Source organism: Geotrypetes seraphini, chromosome 17 (genome assembly GCF_902459505.1).
Source record: "Geotrypetes seraphini chromosome 17, aGeoSer1.1, whole genome shotgun sequence".
NCBI lineage: Eukaryota > Metazoa > Chordata > Amphibia > Gymnophiona > Dermophiidae > Geotrypetes > Geotrypetes seraphini.
The window spans coordinates 21,995,515-22,021,440 of record NC_047100.1 but is presented as its reverse complement, the minus strand read 5'-3'; the positions used below and the strand labels follow the sequence as shown (position 1 = coordinate 22,021,440).

The following is a 25,926-nucleotide window of genomic DNA, read 5'->3' as shown; positions in this document are numbered from 1 at the left end:
TTCTCACCTTGGAAGACTGACATTGTGAGGTCTGGGTTTATTAGGTACTGAAGGCTTCGATTCTACAGGAGCAATTCCGTGAGAAGTTTGGTGCAGTTCCTGGGACGTTTTTGACGGTGAGGGATGTGGTTCCCTGAGAGGGGGCATCTGCTGCTGATGTTCTGAGTTGCGAAGTAATTCCCGGGTCTTGCTTTTGTGCTCAGCTAACAGTACATCAAACCGTTTCCTTCGACCCAGTACAGCTCTCCGGTACCCTAAGGAATGTGTCTGCAAGCAGAATGTTGAATATGTTATATAACAGGAATGGAAAATGAAAAATAGAAAATATTGCCTTTTCAACAGGAAAACGCTTATATCCTTTTCTTTTCCCACATATTACAAAGAACTCTTCACATTTTAAGTATGTGCTTCCCAAATTCTTAAGCTTACAAATTAGCTACCACTAGTCCCATATAGTACATGACTAATAACTATAAATTATCTTTACTATTTTTCAAATGGGATTAATTCTAGCAAAAACCGTGCCGAGCTCTGATTGTGGAGATGATGCGGTATACAAACTTACTTTTTGCGACGGTTCATTGCAGTTGGTGAATCTCGACGTCGCTAACATTTTGCTGCTACTCTACAATTTTTTGTGACTTTTCTTTTTGTTATCCTTTTTTACCATGGACCCCTGACGAAGGTTTGTCCGAAACACTGACCGTGTCGGGTCCCTTGATTGGTAAAAGGGTTTGCATATAATTATTTTGTCACAATAAATTTTGCCTACGTCTTATACAGATCTGCAGTTTTGTTTTGTTTGCTCTTAGTTTAGTTTAAAGAAAGACAATGTAAGAGCCAGTATCACTGCAGAACAAAGTGGAAGGAGATAAGAGAATTATCTCAAAAAGATGAGACTGCTCTGAAGTGACTCTTAACTTAAAAGGTTTGGACCCGCAGCCTCTCTTCCTCAGCCTGTCTTCGTACACACACACACTTTCTCTAGTTTGCTTTCCCAAACTGGATCTTGTAATCCCATTCACTGAACCTCCTTATACCCATCTCATTCAAGCTGGTGCCCTCACCACACTTTCTTTGCAGCCCTTGGTTTTCGTGCAGAGGGATTTTCAAAAATATTTTAATGGAGGTAGGAGTGAGGGAAGGAGGAAAAAAAAAAATCAGTAAAGACGTTTTGAAAATTAGGCCAGGATGGAGAACACATGCACAAACTCATTGCAACACACCTTAGGCACCCCTCTCTCCCCCCTCCCCCAACACATACACCGCTTGAACGTTCCAATGAAAACTGTGGGGAGTTTCACGTCAAAAATTAATTTGCGGCCTCATGGTCAGTCTCAAAATTGCATCCTTTGTGTTTCTTATTATTTTATAACTGACTAGCATTTATTTACAGTTTTTGTGGCAGAAACAGAGCCAAGCTGGTTGAGAACAGCCAGTTGCTTCAATAACTTTACTGCTTCTGTATCAAAGTCCTTGTCACTTCAGTTTTCATCTCTTTATCAGTGAATCGTGGCTGTTTATAAACGTGAACCATTCCAAATTCACTAACGCCATAATGGTTTTCCTTAAAAACCCTCCTGAATGGACTCGGTAGTTTCATATTGTGTTTCCTAGCGCAAACGCAGCCTTGCCATGGATTGTCTCTGCTCTCACAGTGAAGATCGCCTACCTTGCATGTCAAAGACCTAGTACAGGGCTTCTTGGTTTCCACATCGACCACACCACAGTGTATATCAGGATCAAACTTCCGCTCTGTAAAATGTATACAGATATCCTGTTAAAGATACAACTCCTATAGAACTCGAAAGAAAAGATGGTCTACACAATCTAGAAGAGCTTCTGAAACATGGAGTTTAGATACTGTTCTATAATTGATACTATGAGAATGCAAAAAAAAAAAAAAACAACAAACAACTCCCTCCCCCCCCCCACAGACTACTGGTAACACTTTGGCCCATATTCTATAAATGACGCCCTAAGTTAGGTCCCCTGATGTCTTGCAGGCCTCCTCTGGACCTGCCGTAAACCCTGGTGGCCAGGACATGAGGGATCCCTCCTGCCTCCTGTCCCAGCTGACACTGACAAATCCCACCTCACTCCTGCCTCCCAGACTTTAAAAAAAAAAACCTACCTTTAAAGCCCTAGTGGTCCAGTTGTGAACAGGGACAGGATCTTCCTATGCTCCTGCCCCTTGCAGAGCCACTATGTGAAATGGCAACCTTACAAGACTGCAGAACTCACAAGATTGCTGCGACGCCTCGTGGCAGCCATTTCAAATAGCAGCTTTGCACAGGGCAGGAGCATGGAAGATCGCTCCTGCCCCATTCACCGCTGGACCACCAGGGCTTTAAAGGTAGGGGTTTTTTTTATGTCTAAGAGGCAGGAGAGAGGAGGGATGTGTTAGTTGGCCGGAACAGGAGGAGGGAAGGATCCCACCTGTTCCAGCCCACCGCTGGATCACCAGTGCTTATGGCAGGCCCGGGAGGTGGGGACGGGTGGATGCTGACTCAAATATAAACAGAGACCCCCATTTTTGGACCATTTCTTTATATTTGAGTATATACAGTATACTTTCTTTGAGCCAAAGCAATTGAAGGCCTTCATCGATGTGTTAGGACTGCAACATTAATGGCTTTAGAATGATTTACAGTGGAGCGTATACAGAATAATGCCTTTGCTTTAATGTTTCCACTGTGAGCTTCTCATTGTTTTCAAGTTCACTCCCCCTACAATTGTGATCTAAGAAAGCATTTGAGTTTCCTTTTTGTATATTTCTTAATTTCATATTTCTACCTATCTGAGTTTCTTGTGCAAGCTTGTTTTAATTATTGATACAGAATAAAAATATATATTACACTATATATCAGTTCTGAGGCTGGCCTGGTGGATCAATAGCAGTGGAGAGCATAGTTACGATCACATGGGAAGTTTCTAGTCTGATCCCTCACGTTGGCGCTACTCCTCCTTGCCTGAGCAAAGGATGCTGCAGAAAACATCAGAGCCTCTGGCCTAAAACAAGCTGTAGTCGTTGATCAAAGGTGACACATGCTGGACAGATTCAATTTTCTAAAAGGGACTATTTTGCATGGCCTCTGGCTGTGAACTGTCACTACCATAACTGACTAAACTACAGTCATGTGAAGAAAAAAAATCAGGACACCCCCATGAAACATTCAGTTCTTTCTTAAGAAATGTTCACATATCAATGTCAAATCTTTTTTCTATTTATCTCTGGAAAGAAAGGGATGTAATTGCAGGTAAAACAACAAAAATGTCCTCGATTTACTCATGAAACAAAAGATATCCACAAAAATGTGTATTCTGAGGAATAAATTAGGACACCCCCCCACTGAAAGTGGCTCAAATCACACACAGGTGTATCACATCAGGTGCACATGGTCAATTTCATATATTCATTTATATTCGTGAGTTATAAGATAATCAATTTATAATATATCCACCGAGTCAATTCCAACCTCATATAGTTTATCTTTATATATTTTTGGCCTCAGTTCCACCACCTCCACCGCTTAACCATAATCTTTTAGCGGGAAACTTCGGGTGTTAAATCCTCACCGGCCTTCAAATAATTTAATCTAAAACTTTAGAATTAGCCCTATTTTGCATTTTTTTAAGAATAAAGTTTTAACTTATCTTAATTTTGTAGCTTTACTGCTAATAATAATTACAACCTGGAAGACATGGAGTCCAACATGTTTTCGCTAGGTCGTAATTATTGTTAGCAGTAAAGCTACAAAATTAAGATAAGTTAAAACTTTATTCTTAAAAAAATGCAAAATAGGGCCAATTCTAAAGTTTTAGATTATATTATTTGATGGCCGGTGAGGATTTAACACCCGAAGTTCCCCGCTAAAAGACTATGGTTAAGCGGTGGAGGTAGTGGAACTGAGGCCAAAAATATATACAGATAAAGCTATATGAGGTTGAAATTAACTCAGTGGATATATCATAAATTGACTTTTTTTAAAGCAAGCGCTGTAAGTAAAAATGAACTTGAAGATTAACTTCCTGCATAAAAGCCCAAGCATGGGACATTTTCAGCAGAATCACCCCAAGTACCAGTCTTTTAGGTGTCTTCTGTAAATGGGTTGAAAGATTTTGGTGAGAGAACAACAGGAGAAACCGCCTTCACGCAGGTGATGGGCAAGAAACGACGACGAAGGTGACCAATTGGGGCTCAGTCCTCTTTATTGTATTAAACGCTATCCATTTTGACTTGCGTCTCATCGTAGACATATCAATACTATTACTGTTGTTTGAAAAAAAAAATTTGTATTTGTAGTTTCCTGTTCAAGCGAAAAAAAATCCACTCTGGTTTGTAAGGGATCATATCTGGATGTCGGTACAAATGAAAGACCCTTCTGAAGTACTCGGTTTTCTATGGCAGTCAGTGTGTGTCCAGAAATATTGAATATGGTTATTATTGAGTAAATGTGAAAATGCGTTTTTTTGCTACTTGCCTGCGGTGTTCTTTGCTCACATGTTTTAAAGACAATAGACTGTTTTCAGTCCAATTCTTTATATATGAGTTTGCAACCCATTGGACCCCTGAGGAAACACGGACCGTGTAGGGTCCGGTTGGATTTTTATCACTGTATTTTTCATCACTGTATTTTTTTAATTGAATTTTCATGTTTTTATATGTCAGTGTATAATAAATTATCTCCAGAACATCTGTATCCACAGTTTTTATTTTTGTTTTCATTGGTGGATTGTTTTCACTGTGGATCATTGGGTCTCCCCATTTTTCTTTATTATTGAGTAAAGACATCATTCGCTGGGGGTACTGATAATTCCCCCTTCAATATGTTGTTTGCCACGTATAGTCTCTTCCCCTTTGTGGGCAAAAGTACCTCGTGTGATATTGTGGTTGTATTGTGTTGGTTGACTTGTTGACTGTAATACGGGTGTCTCATATCTGTATACTGATTGTGAAACTTCTGCTCATGGTTTCCTAATTGCGAATTGATTCTTAATTGTCTTGCTCTGTTTGGGCCTGCAAGCCAAATCTGATCTTAAAAAAAAAAAAACCTCAGCAGGATCCGTTGTTTTGACAACAGGTACGTAAGAAAGGGGTGATGAAAATAGGTCTCCAGAGTCACTTCTAACTCTTTTCCGCCCCCTTACATCTTCTGGAGATCTATTATTCTGATCTTGAACATTTGTCAGTAAGAGGATAGAGTTTAAAACAATAAAGAGGATCGAGCCCAAATTGGTCACCTTCGATGCTGTTTCTTGCTTGTGCAAGGTTTTGGTCCACATATGATGAAACCTAGCATCCATTTGGTTTGTTTATATGTATTTTTGTTAGAAATAAAAAATTGAAATAGTATACAGGTTTTATGATATCTTTACATCCATACTGTAAAATGGGTCATTTTACTATAAATGAAAATATTTACCTGCTAATCTTTTATACAAAAATTTCCTGTTATTTGCAGTATCATCTGGTTTCTTTTCCAAAATTGGAGGCGTAGAGAGAAGACCTTTACCATTTGGTATCTGTCCAGGGGAAGGCAAAGGTGGCTTTGGTATTGAGGGACAATTAAGGCCAGTCTTTATTGATGAACTCACAGTAGAAGAACAAGTTGGACCAGTTTTCAGAAGCACACCATCTATCTTTGGATTTGAATGCATCTTTTCCACTTTAACAGATGGTATCATGCTGTCAGAGCAGAGAAAAAAAAATGGGTCATTTGATATATATATATATATTTATTATTTTTTTATTTATTTATTTATTTTTACTTTTTTTTAAACAGTTTTACATTGCATCTCACATTTCAAACATCTTTTGAGTTATTTCAATTGGTCAATGACAGTGATTTCTTAACCCAATATGTGCTTGCAGGCCAGGGATGGATATGCCAAAAAGAAATTATTCACATTAGAGAATGATGCAAAGGGCCCAAAACAAAACAAAACTGTCTTTGCCCTGTGAGCTTAGCCCCGTCCCTGCCAGCTCAGGGACCGTCCCCGCAAACCATCTGATCCCTTCCGCACAAGCCTCAGATAATTATGATTTTATATTGAACTTATTTTATTAAAAAAGAAACGATATTCTAACTAATTGTCATTTTATAAATCACAAATAATACAGAGCAAGGATCAACAAAACCCTTGTCTCCCCTCTCCTCCCCCTCACAAATAGCCCCTCCATTATCGAGAAATTGATACTACAGAATGCTACATAGAAAAATTAAACTAACAGAATATTTCAGTCACACATGGCAGGAATAGTGTTAGGGGAGTGCAACTAGGGCAACTACCCCCTGGTCAGAGAGAGCCCTAAGCCAGCTGGAAGCTAAAGAAGCACAGCCTGGACTTTGCAGTCCCCAGTTAAGTCTAACACCAACTCTAGCAGGATACATATTTCAAATCTGATATATACTCTTATCACAAAATAGAAAATCATTTTTCTCTCTCTTTTGTTGTCTGGTCATTTTATTCTTCACATCACATTGGTCTCAGCCTCTGGTTTCTGCTTCCGTCTGTCTACTCTTAACTCACTTGCCAGGGTCTCCTATTTAGCATGTCTTCTTTTTCCATGCTCACCATTCATCTTCCATCTCTGTGTATGTTTTTTCCCCATGTTCAGCAAGCATTTCCCTTCTCTGCCTCCTATACTTCCCTTTCTAGAATTTCCCCTATGCCCATTTCCTTGCCTTCATCATCAAGTGTCCCTATCCCCTCTGTGCCCAGGGTCAATCCTCCCTCCAAAGTCCATCATCTCTCTTCTGTGTTCCTCTTCTCCCTCATGTCTAGCCATCTTCTATGTCCATATACCCTCCTGTGTCTGGCATTGCCCCACTGAATGTATCCATATAACACCCCCATAAAGTGTTCCCCTTTGTGTCCCTGTTCTTATGCTCCCATCCATGCCCACCATCTCCCTTACACCAAAGTGTGTCTCAAACTCTTTTTCCTCCCTCCCTCCACCATGTTAAATATTTCACTCCCTTCATCCCCTTGATTCAGCATCACTTTCCCTCTCCTTCTCCCTTCAGGTCCAGTACCTCTCTCCCTTTTCTCTAGTCCTGCCTCCCATGGGCAGACTAGATGGGCCTGACAAACCTCCGCTCAGAAGCCTCCTAAAGCAGCAGCGCTCTGAACAGGCTGCTTCATGGTCTTCCCCACTGAGGCTTTCCCTTTGCCGTGTCACAGTGGGAGGGTCAGTGGGGTTCTGCTGCACAGGGGGATGGGAGGGAGGGAGGGCTAGAAAGACGCTACAGAGGGAAGGCCTGGCCCTGGCGGGGAAGACTGTGAAGCAGTCCATTCAGAGCACTGCCACCGCTGCTGTTTTTGGAGGTCTCAGAGCGGAGGTATGTCAGTCTCATGATAGGAGGGTCAGTGGTGTTCTGCTGCACAGGGGGATGGGAGGGAGGAACAGAAAGATGCTGCACAAAGGGATGGGTGAGAGGGGAGGAAAGATGTTGCACATGGGGACGGGGAGAGAAAGGAAAGAGGAAGAATTGGGGTGGAGGAGAGGAAGGGAGAGATGATTATTGTACATGAAAAAAAATAAGATATCGCCCGAAAATAAGCTCTAATACATTTTTTGGACTCAAAATTAATATGAGACACTGTCTTATTTTTGGGGAAACAAGGTAATAGGGTGGAACAACCATTTCTGCTGAGATATAATCTCTCTCCCCCCAGGTCAGCTGAAAATAATTTAAATTGAGTGAGGGGGGGGGGGGAGTTGCAAGTACAGTTCTGACTGTCAAAGTAATTCTGATGAATAGATCGCCCAAATCTGGCCTCATAGTACAATGTTTATATGTGAAAAGAAGGCCACGATACTGCTCTGAATATCTCTTCACAAAGGGGTTATCAGCACAGCCATAGCTCCGACATCCTAAGCCTCGATAGGCCTCACTCAAGCCAGACGGGGCATAAACAAGACTATGTCGTCTGCTATCCAATCGGAGAAAAGAGAAACAAAGCTGGACAGGCTTTCAACAATTTAGGTTACAGCTCAGAGTGTGCAGCGCTGTTTCATCTTTGCCAGAATATGACCTAGGAATATCGTCAAAAGCACAGCTGACTGATTACGGTAGAAGTCTGACACCATCTCAGGCAGAAACTCAGAACGGTGCTGCACTCCCACCCTGCTGTGATCAAGTTTCACATGACGTGGTTAACTCACTCTGAGAGCCTGCAGGCTGAAGCGAGTGACTTATCACCAAGACAGCAATATTGCATAACTGTGCTTGTAACTTGTTACTAATCATCTGAAAGCTACCATTCAAAAGCATTGGAGGGTGGTCGCTGTAATGCCAGGTTTTAAAAAGGGTTTCCAGGGTGATCCAGGAAACTATAGATCAGCAAGCCAGATGTCAGTGCCAGGCAAAATAGCTGAAGCTACACTGAAGGGCAAAATTACTGAACGTGTAAACAGACATAGGAATGAGTCAGCATGAGTTTAGCAAAGGCAAGTCTTGCTTTCCCAATTTATTAGACTTTTTTTCAAAGTGTAAAAAAGTGGATAATTGTGAGGCAGCTGATTTGATATTATTGATTTTAATTTTGTGTTGGATAGGATTCTGGATTGTAAAATAATAAATATTTCGATTTTCAGACAAAGGCTCCTTACAAAGTTAAAAAATTATGGGATAGGAAGAGACATGCCCTATAGCAAACTTGCTAAGAGACAGGAAACAGAGAGGGGGATGAAACAAATCAATTATCCCTATAGAAATGCCCTAATGGCCTGTACTTGTGCTGTTTAATGCATGCATGTGTGACCACCACAAATTGTTAAAATGGAAGAGGTTTGTGAAGATTTATAAAATAAGCTGTTAAGACTAAGCCCTATCTAAATGGCAATATGGTAAAAGATTGCATGGCAAACATTGACAAAGAGAGCAAAACATAGCTAACAAAGCATGGTAAAGCATAGTATGATAAAACATGGCATGAGGCATAGCATGGTGAGAATAGTTTGTCAAAATTTAGCATGGCAAACATGGCATTACATGGTTAATACAGTATGACATGACTTGGCAAAAAATGGTAAGTCAAGCGTGCATGACGAAACATGGAATGGAAGACATGGAACAGCAAACATTGTGCGACAAACATAGTATGGTAAATAAGGATGGCGAATAGTATGACAGTGTGGCAGATCCAAAACACAGCAGCCACATTGATCTATAGGAGAAAGAAATACGATCATGTATCCACTTTGTTGAGGGCTCTTCACTGGTTGCCAGTTCACCTTAGAATTCAGTTCAAGTGTGCTACCATAGTGTTCAAACTTTTGAATGGAGTACTTTTGACTTTGGTCCCTATTTCTTTTAATTCTTTACGAACTATAAGACCAAGGACCTCTCAACTGTATAAACTTTCTTTTCCTTCAACTAAGGGAATAAAGGCATTAGGTTTTGTTTCTCGCTCCTTTGCTTCTATTCGGAACGACCTACCAGTTGAGATCAGATCTACTTTTTCTCTTTAGAAAATATCTAAAGAGTTTTCTTTTTCAAAAACTGTTAGATAAGTAATTTCACTTGAAGAAATTATTACAACCTCTCCTTGTGTAAACCGAGTCAAGCAGAGGGTGATCCAGTATATAAACTAAAAAACTGGATGCAAATAGGGAAAAAGAATTCCGACTACAGGTTCTAAAGTTGGAATCCAGTTCCCAAGAAAAAGTTCTACACTCATCATGGAGCAATACGATGGATATTCGGTCCACTGTGTCACGATTGCTAAACAAACAAACAGAATGTTAGGGATTAGTCAGAAAGGGATGAAGAACAAAACTGAGAATTATGTCTACACAGTACCGTGTGCAGTTCTAGTTTCAGCAGAACTGGAAAAAGTTCAGAAAGGTGACAAAAAATGATTAAGGGGAGAGAATGCCTTCAACGTGGAGAAAAAAAGGACAGTGGAGAATATGATAAGAGATTCATACAATCTTAAGGCCTGGAATGGTTACAGAGGGGAATGGTTGCTTCATTTTTAAAAACAAACAAACCCAGTAAGAACAAGTCTATAGCAGTGGTTCCTAACTCTGTCCTGGAGGACCACCAGGCCAGTCGGGTTTTCAGGATAGCCCTAATGAATATGCAAGAAGCAGATTTGCATGCCTGGCACCTCCATTATATGCAGATCTCTCTTATGCATATTCATTAGGGCTATCCTGAAAACCCGACTGGCCTGGAGGTCCTCCAGTACAGGGTTGGGAACCACTGGTCTATAGAGTTAAGCACCAGTAGAATGAAAACAAATTATAGAAAGTATTTTTTTCATGCAGTCCACAATGTGGCCAAAGTGACTAACATGGAGCTCAAAAGAAGTTTGGAAATATTCCTAGAGGAAAAGTCCATTAAAAAAATTATTAGCTAGGTAGACTTGTGAGAACCATTATTCGTCTCTGGGAACGATCTATAAGAAATAGATCTACTTTCTGGTATCTATCAAGTTCTTGTGACCTGGACTGGCCACTGTCAGAGGCCCCAATGGACCTTGATTGACAAAGCATGGCTTTCTTTAGAAACATAGAAAAAGACGGCAGAAAAGGGCTATAGCCCACCAAGTCTGCCCATTCCAAATACCCGCCCCCTGGTTTCACTCCCTTAGGGATCCCATGTGAATATCCCATCTTCTCTTAAAATCCGACACGCTGTTGGCCTCAATCACCTGCAGTGGGAGTTTGTTCCAATGATCCACCACTCTTTCAGTGAAGAAGTATTTTCTGGAGTCGCTATGGAACTTCCCTCCCCTGATTTTCAGCGGATGCCCCCTGGTGGTCGAGGGTCCCATGAGGTAGAAGATATCTTCTTCCGACTCGATACGGCCCGTGATGTACTTAAACGTTTCAATCATATCACCCCTCTCTCTTCGTTCCTCAAGTGAGTACAGCCTCAGTTTATTCAGTCTTTCTTCATACGCGAGATCCTTGAGCCCCAAGACCATCCTAGTGGCCATTTGTTGAACCGACTCGATTCTCAGCACATCCTTCCGGTAGTGTGGTCTCCAGAATTGAACGCATACTCCAAGTGAGGCCTCACCATGGACCTGTACAGATCAGATATTTTAGCCCACATGAAACCAGAGGCTCAGAGGTTATTATCTTCCGAGTTAAAACCACACTGAAGTTCGTGACACTGTGATGACTGGGCAGGAGATTTCAACTGAGCAAGTCCCATATGAATCTTACAACTGAAGCTTGTCTAGTCTATTAAGAAATCTGTCACTGGACTTCTTATTCTCTGGAACTATCCATAAGCTTCAGCATGAAAGCTATGGTCCTCATGCTTCTACTGTGTTTTCAATACCAGCTTGGTAAAGCTGGACTAAATTATGTTTTTACGAGGATAAATCAAAAAGTAAAGGCAAAATACATTTAACGGCTTTAATAAAAGTAACTTTTAGCAATTGAACATATCACTTTTCAACATAGTCCCCATGCGAGACAACACATTCGATGTATCATTCAACTAGCTTCTGCATTCCTATAGAGAAGTAGTTTATTGGCTGCTTCTTTTACTTCATCATGCTTTGTCTTTTGATTTCCAGGTCGCAGTGATGTACTCATGTCTCGTCACCAGTGACAATTCTCTCCAGAATACTCGGCTTGTCTTCATACCGTGTCTCAAGAACTGAGTCGCAATCTCCACAAGCTATTGCTTGTGCAGATCAGTAAGCTATTTAGGAACTCATCATGCGAAGACTTTCCTGCATCCCAAGTCATCATACATTATGGCAAATGCAGATCCATAGCCGATATCCAAATTTGCAGCCAATTGAGACGCCGTTATCAGTCGGTCTTCTCTAAGCAAAGCACCCGTTGTATGAGCAATGCTGATGAGCAACCAGAACGACCTTCGTCTGTTCCATCTGTTCTTCCCACATCTGTTCTTTTTACCCACTCATAAACCTTTCATTGATTCATAGTGCTATATCCATACTGAGTCAATATCCGATAGTGAATTTCCACAGGTTTCATTCCCTCTGCCCAAAGAAAGCGCACTACTGCACATTGTTTTTCGACGGTGCAATCTTGTAATGAAACGTCCATGTTTCTAACCTGGCTGTCACACGACTAAAAGCGAGCACTGCACTGTGCTTTTAATGTTTATAATCTTTTGTAAATCGCGTAGATATTTTTGGTAACGCAGTCTATAAGTATAATGTTATGTATGTTATACAACAGGCAATGTACAAGTACATCACGTTGCATTTCACTAGCTCTATTCTGGTCATCGCATAATTTAAGAGTTGCCTTTAATTTTTGATTCGTCCTTGTTTATACTGCATCACCATTCAACTATGCTCTTATCAGAACTTAGTAGTCGTCATCTGCAATATCCAGAAGCGGGAGCAGCAGAGGGACATATCAGGACCCTTACTCACACATCTGATTGCAGTATGAGCAGCTCTTGAGGTCAATGGCCTTTTTCTCTTGACATTAAAAAAAATAAATAAATCATCAACTATGTAAAATCAAAAAGCAGCTACCATGTGAGGCAGACTAAAGAAAAAAGGAAGCTCTGTAACCAAAAGTTTCTGACAGAAGCAAGGGCTTGCTGATAGAATGGAAACAAGAATTTTGGGGGGAAAAAAATTGAATACCAAAGTATTTTAGAAAAATGAAAAACCCATTTACTATGTCACATCACTACTAAAAGAGAAATTGAGGAAAAGGTGATGATAAACTCTACAGAGAGCAACAGGAATAGCAAAGCTGAAAAACTGATTAAATACAATGGAATGGCTCAACCACGGGAAGCGCAACTTTCATGCATGCTCAAAGAGGTATTCAGAACGGGAAAGGATTTGGAAAATGGAGTGTGTTCTCCCAGATGTTACCCATGTGTTTGGCTACAATGGGAACAGCCCGTCTTTCGAGAAAACCTGCATAAAATAATAGTAAAATGTGATGAGTTATGCCTCTGCCCCATGAAGGAGTCTCATGATTATAGCCATGTATCCACAACGGGGGGGGGGGGGGGGGGGGTGTTTAGAATATCTGGACAGGTTTTGTGAGGAAAACTCTCTCATTGTTTTATTACCTATGCCCTTTTTACTTGTTTATGAATTGTATTTAATCCTCTTTTTTTGCCTCTTGTGTCCGTTTTGTCAAAAGTTGTATTAATTGTCTGGTTTAATCAATGTGTTTTTCTTTTTCTTACCCTGATTTTCTTGTTATTTGTAAATCGCATTGGATTATGATTTTGATATCAAATCAAATTTTTAAATAAACTTGACATTTAGACCCGGATTCTCTATAGGGTGCCGATATCAATGGCTGCCGATCGCAAAAGAACATAAGAATTGCCGCTGCTGCTGGTCCATCGTGCCAATCCGTTCACGTGGCGGCCCTTAGGTCAAAGACCAGTGCCCTATTTGAGTCTAGCCTTACTTGCGTATGTTCTGTTCCAGTAGGAACTTATCCAACCTTGTCTTAAATCCCTGATGGGTGCTTTCCCCTACAACAGGACTGTACCCTATAGAGACTCGCATCCCCGCAAAAGATAAGGCACTGGAAATGTAAGACAGGGTTTTCCGGTGCCTATCTTTGTTGTGAATTGCGCCTACATAGGGTGCTTTAGGCTGCCTAACGCCACTTCCGGCATTAGCCAAGCTCATAGTGGTGTTCGACGTCCTAAAGCACCTATGTAGCCGCAAGTCTGGCGTGTATTTATTTAGGTGCTGGTAGGCGCTTTAATGGTGCAGTTTTATTGCCATTTTAAATGCAATTGTTAAGTAACTTAGGTGCTGACAGGTCATCTACCAGCGCCGTTTCCAGAATTTCCCCCCCTTACGGTCTGCTTGTCTCGAGAGGCAGGATGCAGACGTAAAGGACAAACCTGCCCTTAGGTTTAGCGTTTCAGGTAAGCTTTTACAGAACCTGTAAGCATGAAATGTTGGCTCCTCTTTGGGATTCCTTAAGGAATCTTGATACTCTATGGGGTTCTGGAACGTTGCTACTATTTGGGTTTCTGCTAGATATATGTGACCTGGACTGGCCATAGAATTTGCAGGAGCCCTTCAGGATGCTGCTGAGCAGCAGCGCCAAAGCACATTCCTGCTCGGTACCGCTCAGCGGCTTAAGCTACATCTCTGAACCACCAGGGATTCCAGCGGCAGAGGAGGTACAATGGACAGGGCAGGGGACAGGGTGCAAAGCCCGGCAGAGGAATGCAATAAGGATTAAGTCTGGGAGGAGGCGGGTGGGTGCTAACCCAAATATAAACTGGGACCCCCCCCACACACATACATATATCTCTCCGGTTAAAACCTGCGCTGGTAGCAAAAATGCTCAATGGTTTAACCCCTTGTCAGCACTGGACTACAATTCCAAGAAAGTATAGTTCAACAGGGGGAAACCTCTCAGAAGCTACAGGGCAAATGTTGCTACCAGCACTGGTTTTAACTGGAGATATATCATTTGATTTATTTGTATATTTTTCTCCAGTTCCTAATCACTTATGTGCATATGTGGACACACACATGTAGATGAAAATACTCCAGCTACACTTCATTCTGTTAGCATGTGCATATCTTCAATGAGTGCAGTGTGTGTAGCGCACAAAATGACGCATGGAGATTGTTGAAGAACTTGCGTAAATAATAGTATTCTATAATTTGGGTGCTAGCATTTACAACAGCTCTGTGGTTGGCGTTTCAAGTTCATTAAAAGTTTGTTGTACCCGCAATATCAAATACTTCAATGCGTATGACAATTTAAAATTGGGAGACAAAATAAAACTATTTGTACACATAAACATACAATGTATGTACACAAGTAATTAGCGATCCAAAAGGGAAGAGGGGTGAACTACAATCTTTAAGGAAAGTAAAAGTACATTTAAGGAAAAAAACAACATCAGGAAGGTAATGAAGAATGTTTTAAAAATATGGCTACGCCTAAAAAGAGGATAGGGGAGGTTGTGACCTATACATAAGGTCTGGTTAAAATTAGGTATTTGAGCCTGGGATTAATGATAGATGAATTATCCTATCTAGGACTCAAATGCGTCTTTGTACAGGTAGCATTTTAATGTGCTTTTAAATTTTTCTAATGAGGTTTCTCCACCTTGGTAAATTGGTGAATTGTTCCAAAGCTGGGGTGCTATGACTGAAAAAATTGTAGATCTTCTGGTACCTATTATTTTTAGAGAAGGGATAGTCAGCAGATGTTGTTCCGTTGATCTAAGTGTCCTGGGCTGGAGAATATGGTACCAAAAAACGATCTAGAAATATCGGTGCATTGGTTTGTTGGATTTTGAAGATTATCAGTGCAATTTTATAGATTATTCTGTGCGAAATTGGTAACCAGTGTGCTTTTCGTAGAAAAGGTGCGACATGATCATATTTTAAAGTGCTAAGGCCTAAATATATACAAGGCACCTACTTTTCTTTAGAGAATAGACTCTAAATAAGTGCATTATTGGGCCCTGATTCTATAAAAGAGGCCTATAGTCAGATACCTTGATCGGCACGGCTAGCCAATCTAGGTGCCCAACAATCAGCAATGATAACTGAACGCATCATTAAAAACCAGTTAAAAATGACTTAAAATATACTAATTTGCCAGTAGGCGCCTACCATTTCAAGGATGGCGCCTACTGCAAAGTGCCTACCAACATGCAGACATGACTAGGGGCAGAGTTTGGACATGGGTTGACTTAGGCACACTCATTTAGGCCAACCAAACTCTGGCCTAAATTGGCAGTGCGCCTAAGGATCCAACGCTTACCGCTGCCTAAGAACACTCAGGTGCCGCTAAGTGCGATTCTTTAAGCAATGTCTAAACAGTCACCCTCTCAGAGAGTTATCTTCCAAACATCTAAGGCAGGGGTGGTCAAAGTCCCTCCTCGAAGGCCACAATCCAGTCGGGTTTTCAGGATTTCCCCAATGAATATGCATGAGATCTATTAGCATACAATGAAAGCAGTGCATGCAAATAGATCTCGTGCATATTCATCGGGAAAATCTTGAAAACCCGACTGGATTGCGGCCCTCAAGGAGGGATTTTGACACCCCTGATCTAGGGGCACTTTGAATATCAGGTTCTGTGTCTTTTGCAATTGTCTTTTTTTTTTTTTTTTTAACTTTGATTACAAGCAAAATTTATTTTAGCTTATGGACCGTTCTGGTCTAAATTATACAAAGCGGGGAACATAAATACAGAAGAATCTGCTATACAATATCTTATATAAAATTCATTAAGTCCCACACTCCAAACAAAAACAGATCTAATGCAACCATACCAAACTTCCTGCCCCCCAAAAACGTCCATCATTTCAAACTACTGTCAAGGGTCAGCATCCGTTACTATAAAAAAGGTTCTGCCATGCACCACTTCAAATGCTCAATGATGGCCATCATTAACAATCTTTTATCTGAAATAATCTACAGGGAATTTTCAGCATTTCTCAACATTTAAAATCCACGTGAAAGTCATAATATACTAGATTAGAAAGAAATGCTGCAAAAGAGGCCCAAGTATATGAATTGGGAATACCGTTTCATACCGACAACTCGCCGGGAGATCTAAACAAAAGACTTCCTCTCAACGGCGCGCAGCCGTTCGGCGCGCCGGCGAAGGCGCACGGCAAAGGCGCGTGCCTTGCGCCTTAGCACGCGCCTTCGCGAAGCGACCAAGCGGAGCCCAAAGCTACCTCTCCACCCTATACCATCCACATCCAACTCTCCAGATCTGACTACCCAAAACCACACCAGACAGCCTCCTGCCGACGATTGCTTCCAAGCTGCCAAACTTCCAACCTGACCAGAATACTCCAGACCAGCCCAACAGCTAAGTATTTGCATGACCACCCCCTCTCATTTATCTGCACGCTTTATCATTCACTCTCCCCCCGCATGGCCCAGCTCCCCAACTGCATGCCACACTTGCATGCCCTAATCAAACAAAACAAATCTTCACTGACCACCTGACTTGAGACAAACCACCTTCATCCCAAACCAACTGAAGTCTCAGATAGTCGTGTATTGGAGCATTCTGTTGTGTATTGCATTGTATCAGATTATTCTAATTTAGCAAACTGTATTGTATTATATTGTATTCTACTGGATATATGATATATGGTAATAACCCGCATTGTACTGTATTGTATTATAAGGGGTACATGTCATACCATAGTACACTGCACCATACAAGATAAGAACAAACTCTACTATAGCCGGACAAGCCCTCCACAATGGCCTGGCTAAACACACACCAATGTGTAGCTTTACTCATACTCTACCTGCTAACCACCAGGCTCTGTAAGGCAGACAACACCAAGGCCTCTCCCATCCCCATCCACCTCACTTTACACCGAGCAGTAAAACCCAAAAACCCCATATACACCCACCACACCACACAAGACCACACCCAAACCCATTCGCCCATAATCCCCTCACATCCCCACAAACCAACCAAGCTCCACCCAACAAAACCAAGAACACTAAAAAAACTTGCATACTCCCACCTTGCCCCAATCACACATCAGTCCCTACTTGGCTATTACCTAAACATTAGATCAATGCGAAACAAAGCGCCCCTGATCAAAGATTGGCTGATTGAAACTAACCCTGACCTCGTCCTTCTCACCGAAACCTGGTTATTATCAGACAAAGATATTATCATAAAAGATTGTCTACCACCGGGATACAAGATTCTCTCTCTTGCCAGAACATGGGGAAGAGGAGGAGGACTTGCAATAATCTTCCGAGACCACCTAAAAGGTACCATACTCAACACAATATCTTCGCCCAACTCGGAAATCTTGACCATCTCCCTAACTTCAAATTCTCTGCCCTCCTCACTAACCATAACTTTATTCTACATACCCCCAAAAAAATGGACCACGATCAAAGAGAACTTCGCAGAATCCCTCCTAACCAACTCTTTAACAAGCCCCTATAACCTTCTATGCGGGGACATCAACCTACACCTTGAAAAAACGGACCAACCAGAAATAGCAGACTTTTGGTCTCTGCTCTCCCAATTAGGATACGAAAAACATCCCCCTGTCACAACCCACCAAGGAGGTCATCAGTTAGATCTGGTGACTCTCTCCTCCAAGGAACTATCCAACCCCACATTCTATTGGAAACAAGGAAACTGGTCAGACTCCCTCTGGTCCGACCACCGCCTATGTACCTTCTCCATCGGATGCCAAAACAAACCCCAAAAAAGCGGCAAAACAAGATCAATCAAAACCCACACTACTAGAGGAAAGATTGACCCAACAGAATTCTGGTCCCACTTCGAAATTAACACCATTCCTACCGAACAAACGGAACAACTCATGACATCCTGGATCCAGACCAGTACCAACATACTAAACGAGATTGCCCCCCCAAAAACCCGCAAAATTAGAACCCCCAACCAAGAAGGCTGGTTCGACCATGATCTGCTGCTATACAAGAAAGACCTTAGGAAAGCGGAAAGATTATGGCAAAAAACGGGATCCCCTGAACACAAATCGGCCTGGAGACAAAAAGTAAAAAATTACAAAACCCTCACAAATGAAAAAAGAAAAAACTTCTACTCCATCAAGATCGGAAACATAAAAACCAACAGCAGCAATCTCTTCAAACTGGTCAATGACCTATATAACTTAGAGACCCACACAAACACACACGAAGAATCCACCTTAACTCCTGACTCCCTCGCTGACTTCTTCAACACTAAGATTCAAAAACTAAGATTAACACTACCCCCCAGCCCCAACCCCCTCGAGCGGTTCCCCATTCTCCCAGACAACTACTTATCAAACCCAGACCTAGGAGCCAGAGCTGACCTCAGTTGGAAACAATTCGCAGTAATCGACTGGCAAACCTTTAACTCTTACTACAACAAATATACGCACTCCCATTGCAAATTAGACACATGCCCACCAAATATCATGAAAACGGCACCCCCCTGCTTCAAAGCAAAAATGATGACATGGGTTAACTTTCTACTATCCTCAGGAAACTTCCCGTCTGAGCAAGGCCACATTATGATCACCCCTATTATAAAAAATGCGAATGAACCACCCAATTCCCCATCTAACCATAGACCGATTGCCAGTATCCCCTTATTCACCAAAATTGCGGAGGGGCTGGTAAAGGCGGAACTCTCTACATACCTAGACAAATTTAACATACTCAGCGACTGTCAATCAGGCTTTCGCACTGACCACAGCACGGAAACCATCTTAGCTTCCCTTCTCGACCACCTCCACACGCTCTTCACTCAGGGCTCAAGTGCCTTAATCATACAACTTGACCTGAGCAGCGCTTTTGACCTGGTAGACCACACCATCCTCCTAGAATGCCTGGCACACATTGGCATCTCAGACCAGGTCCTTAACTGGTTTCAGGGGTTCCTAAGAAATAGATCCTACAAAGTATGCAAGAACAACTCTTTCTCTTACAGCTGGGACAACACCTGCGGGGTCCCGCAGGGCTCCCCCTTATCCCCCTCCCTTTTCAACATCTACCTGGCCTCCCTAGGCAACCTTCTTCATAACCTCAAGCTCAAATTCTTTATTTATGCAGACGACATCACAATATCCATCCCACTCACTAACTTGTCACATGAAATACTCGACCACACTACAAACATTCTCAACCAAATCGAACTCTGGATGCTAGCATTCAGACTGAAATTAAACCCCGATAAATCTAAATTCTTCCTAGCCACCCCCAATGACAAAATCAAAGAAACCACAATTCAACTGAAAGGTACGACCTTCCCCCTCGAACCAACCTTAAAAATCCTGGGAGTCACGCTGGACAAAAACCTTTCCTTAGAAAAGCACACCGACCTCGTCGTCAGAAAAAGCTTCTCTGCACTTTGGAAACTTCGCACCATAAAAAAATACTTCAATGACACTTCCTTCCGCCTTCTTGTACAATCCTCCATCCTCAGTATTCTAGATTATTGCAACATCATTTACCTTAACGCCACAAAGAAAACAACCAGGAGACTAAAAATAATCCAGAATACCGCCGTGCGCCTCATCTTTGGCCTAAAGAAATGGGAACATGTCACCCCATTCTACCACCAACTCCACTGGCTGCCTTTCGAGTCTAGAGTCCTTTACAAATTCGCATGCTTCTGTTACAGGGCGGTAAATGGGTCCTCACCAAGTTACATCAATCCTCACTTCAACCTCTACCGCACCAACAACAAATCCCGTCGTATTCAGCTGTTCGCCTTCCCCTCACCCAAACATTGTCTCTTCAAAAGATTCCTTGACAGAACTTTCGCCTTCCAAGCAGCCAAGCTGAACCCATGGCTAGCACAAATGATACTAGAGGCCCCCAATTACCTCGGGTTCAGAAAATCACTTAAAACTTACCTATTCCACAAACAAGACCCGAAAGGTTCCCCCCCCCTGACAATACCTCCCCCCCTCCCCAATCTGGCCCCCTCATGAGGCCTGCTCCTTTTTCTTCCCCTCTTTCCGCATCCTCTGTCTAGTTCAAATTAAGCTGATAAATAATTGAAACTATGTTACTCTGTAATTCTAATAACAAATCTGTAATTCTAATAACAAATCTGTAATTCTAATAACAACTCTGTAATTCTGACAAATAATTGTAAATCTGCCTGTCTATGCAGATCCTAATGTAACTCAATGTAAACCGCCTTGAACTCACATGGGTATGGCGGTATATAAAAATAAACTATTATTATTATTATTATTATTATTATTATATAAGCATAGCAATCTTTTTCTTTTCCCATATTACGAACACCGCAAATGTATGCAACACTGTGCAAAAAATTCATATACCTAGGCTTCCCTGGCCTTAACCCTTTCAGGACCATAAGGATCGTAGGCCAATTTTTGTGGTTTTGACGACATTTTTATGGTAAAAAGGGCTTGCAGATGCCAAAAAATTGATTTTTTTTTGTGAAATATCATTATTTTTTTTAAAAAAATCAAACTTCTGGCTTATGGACAGTGTGGCAAGTGAATCTTCTCGTCAATCTGGCAACGACGCTAATGAATGAATGTCTGAACCAGTTTGTTTACATAAAGGCAGTATCCTATGGAATCCGTACATATCAAATTTAGAACTGTAGACTATCCCAATCAAAATTTATAGGATTTTAAAGTTATGGGACAAATATGTCCCTTGGTCCTGAAAGGGTTAAGTGGTGAAGAGAGGGAACTGATGCTCTATGAGGAGAACCGATACCTCTTAGAAAGATCAGCAACCAAGCAGCAAAGACGACCTGCAGCACTGGGGTGGCTTGCATATTTTTCTTACTGTTCCCTCCCTTCGTATTATTAGCACTACACGTACAACAAATTTTGCAGTTACTGCCCCGACCCTTTGGAATTTATTACCTCCTGAATTACATGACGAAAGTACTCTAGAAAGATTTAAAGGAAAATGAAACACATTCCTCCTTAAAGACGCATTTAATCTTTAATACTCCTTCCATTCAAATATCACAGGTCCTTCTTGCTCTGGCTTTCAGATGAGATTCCCCCCTTTTTGTATTTCCCCTAGATGGCTACCTTCACTATTACTAAATGTATTTCCTACCTCCAACCCTATCGTTCCAGTAAGTCCCGTTTGTCTGATGTTTGTTACCCTGTTTAATGATTTTATTATTTAAAACCGCTTAGAAGTTTGATAGGCGGCATATCAATTTTTTTTTTTTTTTTATTAAACGTGCAACTTAACATTTTTTGTTTTGCATACGGCATATTTGACCCATAATAAAATAGCCAAGTTTAAACACTCAGTCTCATCAGGGAAATGCTGATCTTGCCATACACAGGCTGGCACTCTTATACATCTCCTTTATAAATGTCCTAACATACATTTGTCCTGGTCAAGTATATAGCCTAGAATTCTTTCTATAGCTCAATTAGACATTGGTTTGTCTATCTCTTATAAGGCCATTATTTTGCGCTCCTCAAACCCAGATCTCTCGATGCCATCAAAGTTCTTTAAAATATATGAAACTATGATAGCTCTGGCTATCCATCACATTGCCTGCAATTGGAAAGACAATTCTAATCTCAATTTTCACGAATGGTGGAATCATTTGTGTATAATTAGAAAATTTGAAGAAATAATTGCTTTCAAACATACCATTATTGCTAGCTTCAATAAGAAATAGGCCTCGCTAGACGATTTCTGTAGAAACACTCTGTAATCTCACTTAACTCCTCTATATCTGAAAAGATTATCCGCAGCTCTTGTGCATTTTGTTTTTTGTCTAATTTGTTTTAGGTTATTTCCTCTACTCTGTTTTTCAATATAATATTGTATTTATTAAAAAATTTATATACCGCATAAAAACTATGCGGTTTACAAAATTACACGCATACGTATTAAAAATACTAAAACATATTTTGACAGAACACAATAAAACATTAACTAACAGTATCATTATTAAAACCTTTTTTCAAATTCATCGCACTAGATGGAAAGTCAAAATCCCATAAAAACATTTACAGGATGGTAAGGCTTCAGCAGCAAATAGCATGAACAAATAATTGTGCTTTCAACATTTTCTTATGTATGTAATTAATTTATGTTGCTTGTATTATTTGTATTTGATCTATTTACTTGGTAAAATTAATAAAAAAATACTTGACCAAGAAACTTACATAAAAATCAGTTACTCAAGTCTAGCTTTTCCGAGATGATTCTGTCCTGCTACCTAAACATGCTTCCTTGATAACCCATGCCTCCAGTAGAATCGTCATCAAATACCAGCTTCCATGCAGCAAAAATAAATGCATAAAATACTTACATTTTACCATGGGGAACTTTGTGCTGCACAAAATGCATTGGCCTACTGTTTCCGCTAATCTGCAACTTTTCTTTGGGAGATTTCAACAGCTTGGAATTGGATGACACACTACTACTCCCACAGGAAGGACGGGTGCTGCCGCTGCTTGCGCCGCCGCCACCACCTTTACTCTTCGAAGGCAGGGAAGAAAATAGGGAATACACCGATGGAGGGGTCAGAGGGTGCTTGCTGGAGGAGCTGTGTCTTCTTTCTGGAAAAAAAAAAGAGGGGGGAACAAAAGCGGTTAGTTTGATAACGTTTATAAAGAGAGACAATCCGAGAACTTTTTTTTTTTTTTTTGAATGCCATAAAAATGAGACGAAGGGTTTTTTTACCCCACCACTGATCACTGCAGTCATTACAAAAATTGAGACGCAAACAGTACGGACTCGTAACTTTCTCTTGAAGAACTGGCGACTTTCTTTCACTTCTTCGACATATCCAATTTGAAAGCATTCTTTGTCTATGTACAGAACGTCATTATATGGTAGCTCCGTCCCTGGCAGTGTTCAAATCCAAGCTAAAGGCCCGCTTTTTTTGAAACTGCTTTCAACTCCCCCTCCACTATAATCTCCCCAACCCTGAAATGTCCTGTCTAAATTAGATTGGTAAGCTCTTCTGGGCAGGGACTGTGAAAACGTACAGCGCTGCGTACACTTTTTCAGCACTAATTAGAAATAAATAGCAGTAGTAGTAGCTCAAGTACCTGAATGTGAACTGCTTGGGCAACTTCCATTGATAGGCGATATATAAATAACTAATAAATAAAAAACAAACAAACAAAACAGCCAGAAAGGGAGACCTGGAATTAGCCCCAAATTTACAACTACTTTGATCTGAAATCCGTTCAGGATATTGGACTCAAGAGGCCGTTTCACTGGTTACTTTTCTCAGCTGCTCTGCTTGTCGTGTCATGCTTTAGGAATAGGCTCTAGCTCCATTATGAAGCATCACTGACCTAACAGCCTTTAAATAGTAAGAGAGGAATTCTTGCCGTTACTAAAAAAAGATACCTGGCAATAAACCGATTGAGTCATGACAAGAATCCCGAAAGAACGTATTAAATGTTTTTGAGATTAAAACAAAAAGCAATCACGGTAACTAAGGGGTCCTTCTACTAAGGCACTGAATGCTCACGCATCCTAATGGTTAGCGCGTGCCTTAGTGTTTTACACTATCGAGTTCCCAACCCCCTTTAACGGATCAATGAAACCCTTGCACCCACTTACTAAACCACATATCTTTACTAGTGACTGCTGCCAATACATCGCTTCTAACTGTTGACATTACTAAAGTACAATCGTACACAATTATATTATTAAAAACTGCCCTACCGTCTAGAAAGTTTCAATAAAATTGCCTCAGATTTCAATACCCTTCTCCACATCCAATTTGACCTCTTCCCACTGGTTAAGAATCCTCATTGTAAGCCCCCCCCAAAAAAAAAATAAAAAAATAAAAAATTATAAACTAAAAACGTGGCTTCAAAAAAAAAAAAATAGACTTTGCTGCAAGCAGGCAAAGTGACATAGCCACAGAAGCACAGTTCAGACAAAGGCTATAAATTCTTCCAGGGAACACCATTAGAAATGTATTTTGACAATTAGCGAGACCTACAGAACCATCCTTGCTGAGAATCCACCCTTTCTGGAAAGTCAAGACATACGAATTTTAGATTTCTCTTTCTAAATCTAAGCAGACAATGCACTACATACAGGCACATTATTTCCATACCAAGAGGGCTTATCTAAATTTTATATTTGAGATAATGAAGAGTTAAAATATCTTGCCTAAGGTTATAAAGAGCATCAGTGGAAGACAGTGAGCTCTGACCTTCCCTGGTCTGCTGCTCTAACCATTAGGTTACTCCAGGCTAGAAAATTAAGATTCTGCAGTACCTCCATATAAATATTATTTCCTAAAGAATAAAGTATACATATATGGCTCCCACCTAGCAATTTTGTTTTTAGTAAGGCAGACCCTCTTTCTACTTCCTAGATGTAATCAAAAATATGTCTTAATACAAGCAGCCTAGCCTTGGGCAGGCCTAGACAGACTTGGCCCACCGAGTTTGGGCTCAGGTTCGTCCATCCAGCAGCTACAAGCTGTCGGTGGCTGACCTGGAAGCCTTCCCTTTGACAAATTTGCGTTTTGCATCGAAGGAAGGCTTCTGGGTCAGCCATCGGCAGCGTGCAGGACCCAAGGCCAGCAGCTAGAAGAAAGAGAAAGACTGCATGGGTGGTAAGGGAAGGAGCACGAGAGGTGGACGATTGCGTGGATAACAGTGATGAGGACAGCTGCCATAAGTAACCCGGTTCTTCCTGCACCGCCCGTGCACCTGCACCAATCGGCATTGCTCGATTTATTCTCGCTGTAGTTGCTCCACTCTAGCTCAGCAGTGTGGTGGGACAACATGCCATTTTGCATCAGGGCCTGGGCACGGTACTTTTCAGATTTCCTTATGAAAAAGAAAGATGACATGTTGGCATTTTTTTTTTTGGGCCTGACTGCATGGCTTGTTCCGATTGGCTGCCGGGCAACATTTCTGTGGCAACACCCATTTTTCTGTCCTCTAGTTAATCATTTCTCACACTGTCTAGCAGCGCTATAGAGATGATAATTAGTATTAGTAGTAAGGGAGGGAAAGAGAGAGGCCCACTCAAAATTGGAGTGTCTGGCTATGCCACTGCCTAGAGTATGCCTGCACTCCTAGCTACTGCGGGAGGATTTAACCCAACCCACCTTACTTTTTGCCCGTCAACAAGCAGTACCAGTCCTCTTGCCCTTTGATTCCATCAATGAGGTGGGTTTTCTGGATAACCAAGATATACAAATTACATATAAGCATACATTTATTGCTGGAGTATTCCTTGTTGATAATTTTTAATAGAAGCCTTTAATAGGGGAGGGGGAGAAGCCCTTCAAGGGTCATCGAGTACCACTGCTTTGGCTGAAATACATAGATTGCAGTTACTGCTGGAACTCGGTATATCCACTGCTAACGAAGAAACGATGTCTGACATTCCTGTCCCTGGTAGCTCAAGGAGCAATAACCGGGTTCAAAACTTGAACCTCGGAGAACCCGCTGATACCCACAGGATTCTGCTAGCGCAAAACTAATAGCAAAC

General features: G+C 41.3%; 1 protein-coding gene across 5 annotated transcripts in view; it reads right to left on the bottom strand.

Annotated features, from left to right (window-relative positions):
- ATXN7 (ataxin 7) overlaps positions 1 to 25,926 on the bottom strand; it is a 108,061-nt gene that overhangs the window by 25,063 nt on the left and 57,072 nt on the right. For all 5 annotated transcript variants that reach the window (XR_004537350.1, XM_033926174.1, XM_033926172.1 and 2 more), the window contains 4 exons: positions 22,760 to 23,009; positions 5,427 to 5,689; positions 1,673 to 1,755; positions 8 to 267 (listed from right to left, as the gene is read on the bottom strand). Coding sequence is in view for 4 of the 5 variants with exons in the window: in XM_033926174.1 (XP_033782065.1) it covers positions 8 to 267; positions 1,673 to 1,755; positions 5,427 to 5,689; positions 22,760 to 23,009 (856 nt within the window). In the remaining variant the exon portion in view is untranslated. The remainder of the gene's footprint in view (positions 1 to 7; positions 268 to 1,672; positions 1,756 to 5,426; positions 5,690 to 22,759; positions 23,010 to 25,926) is intronic.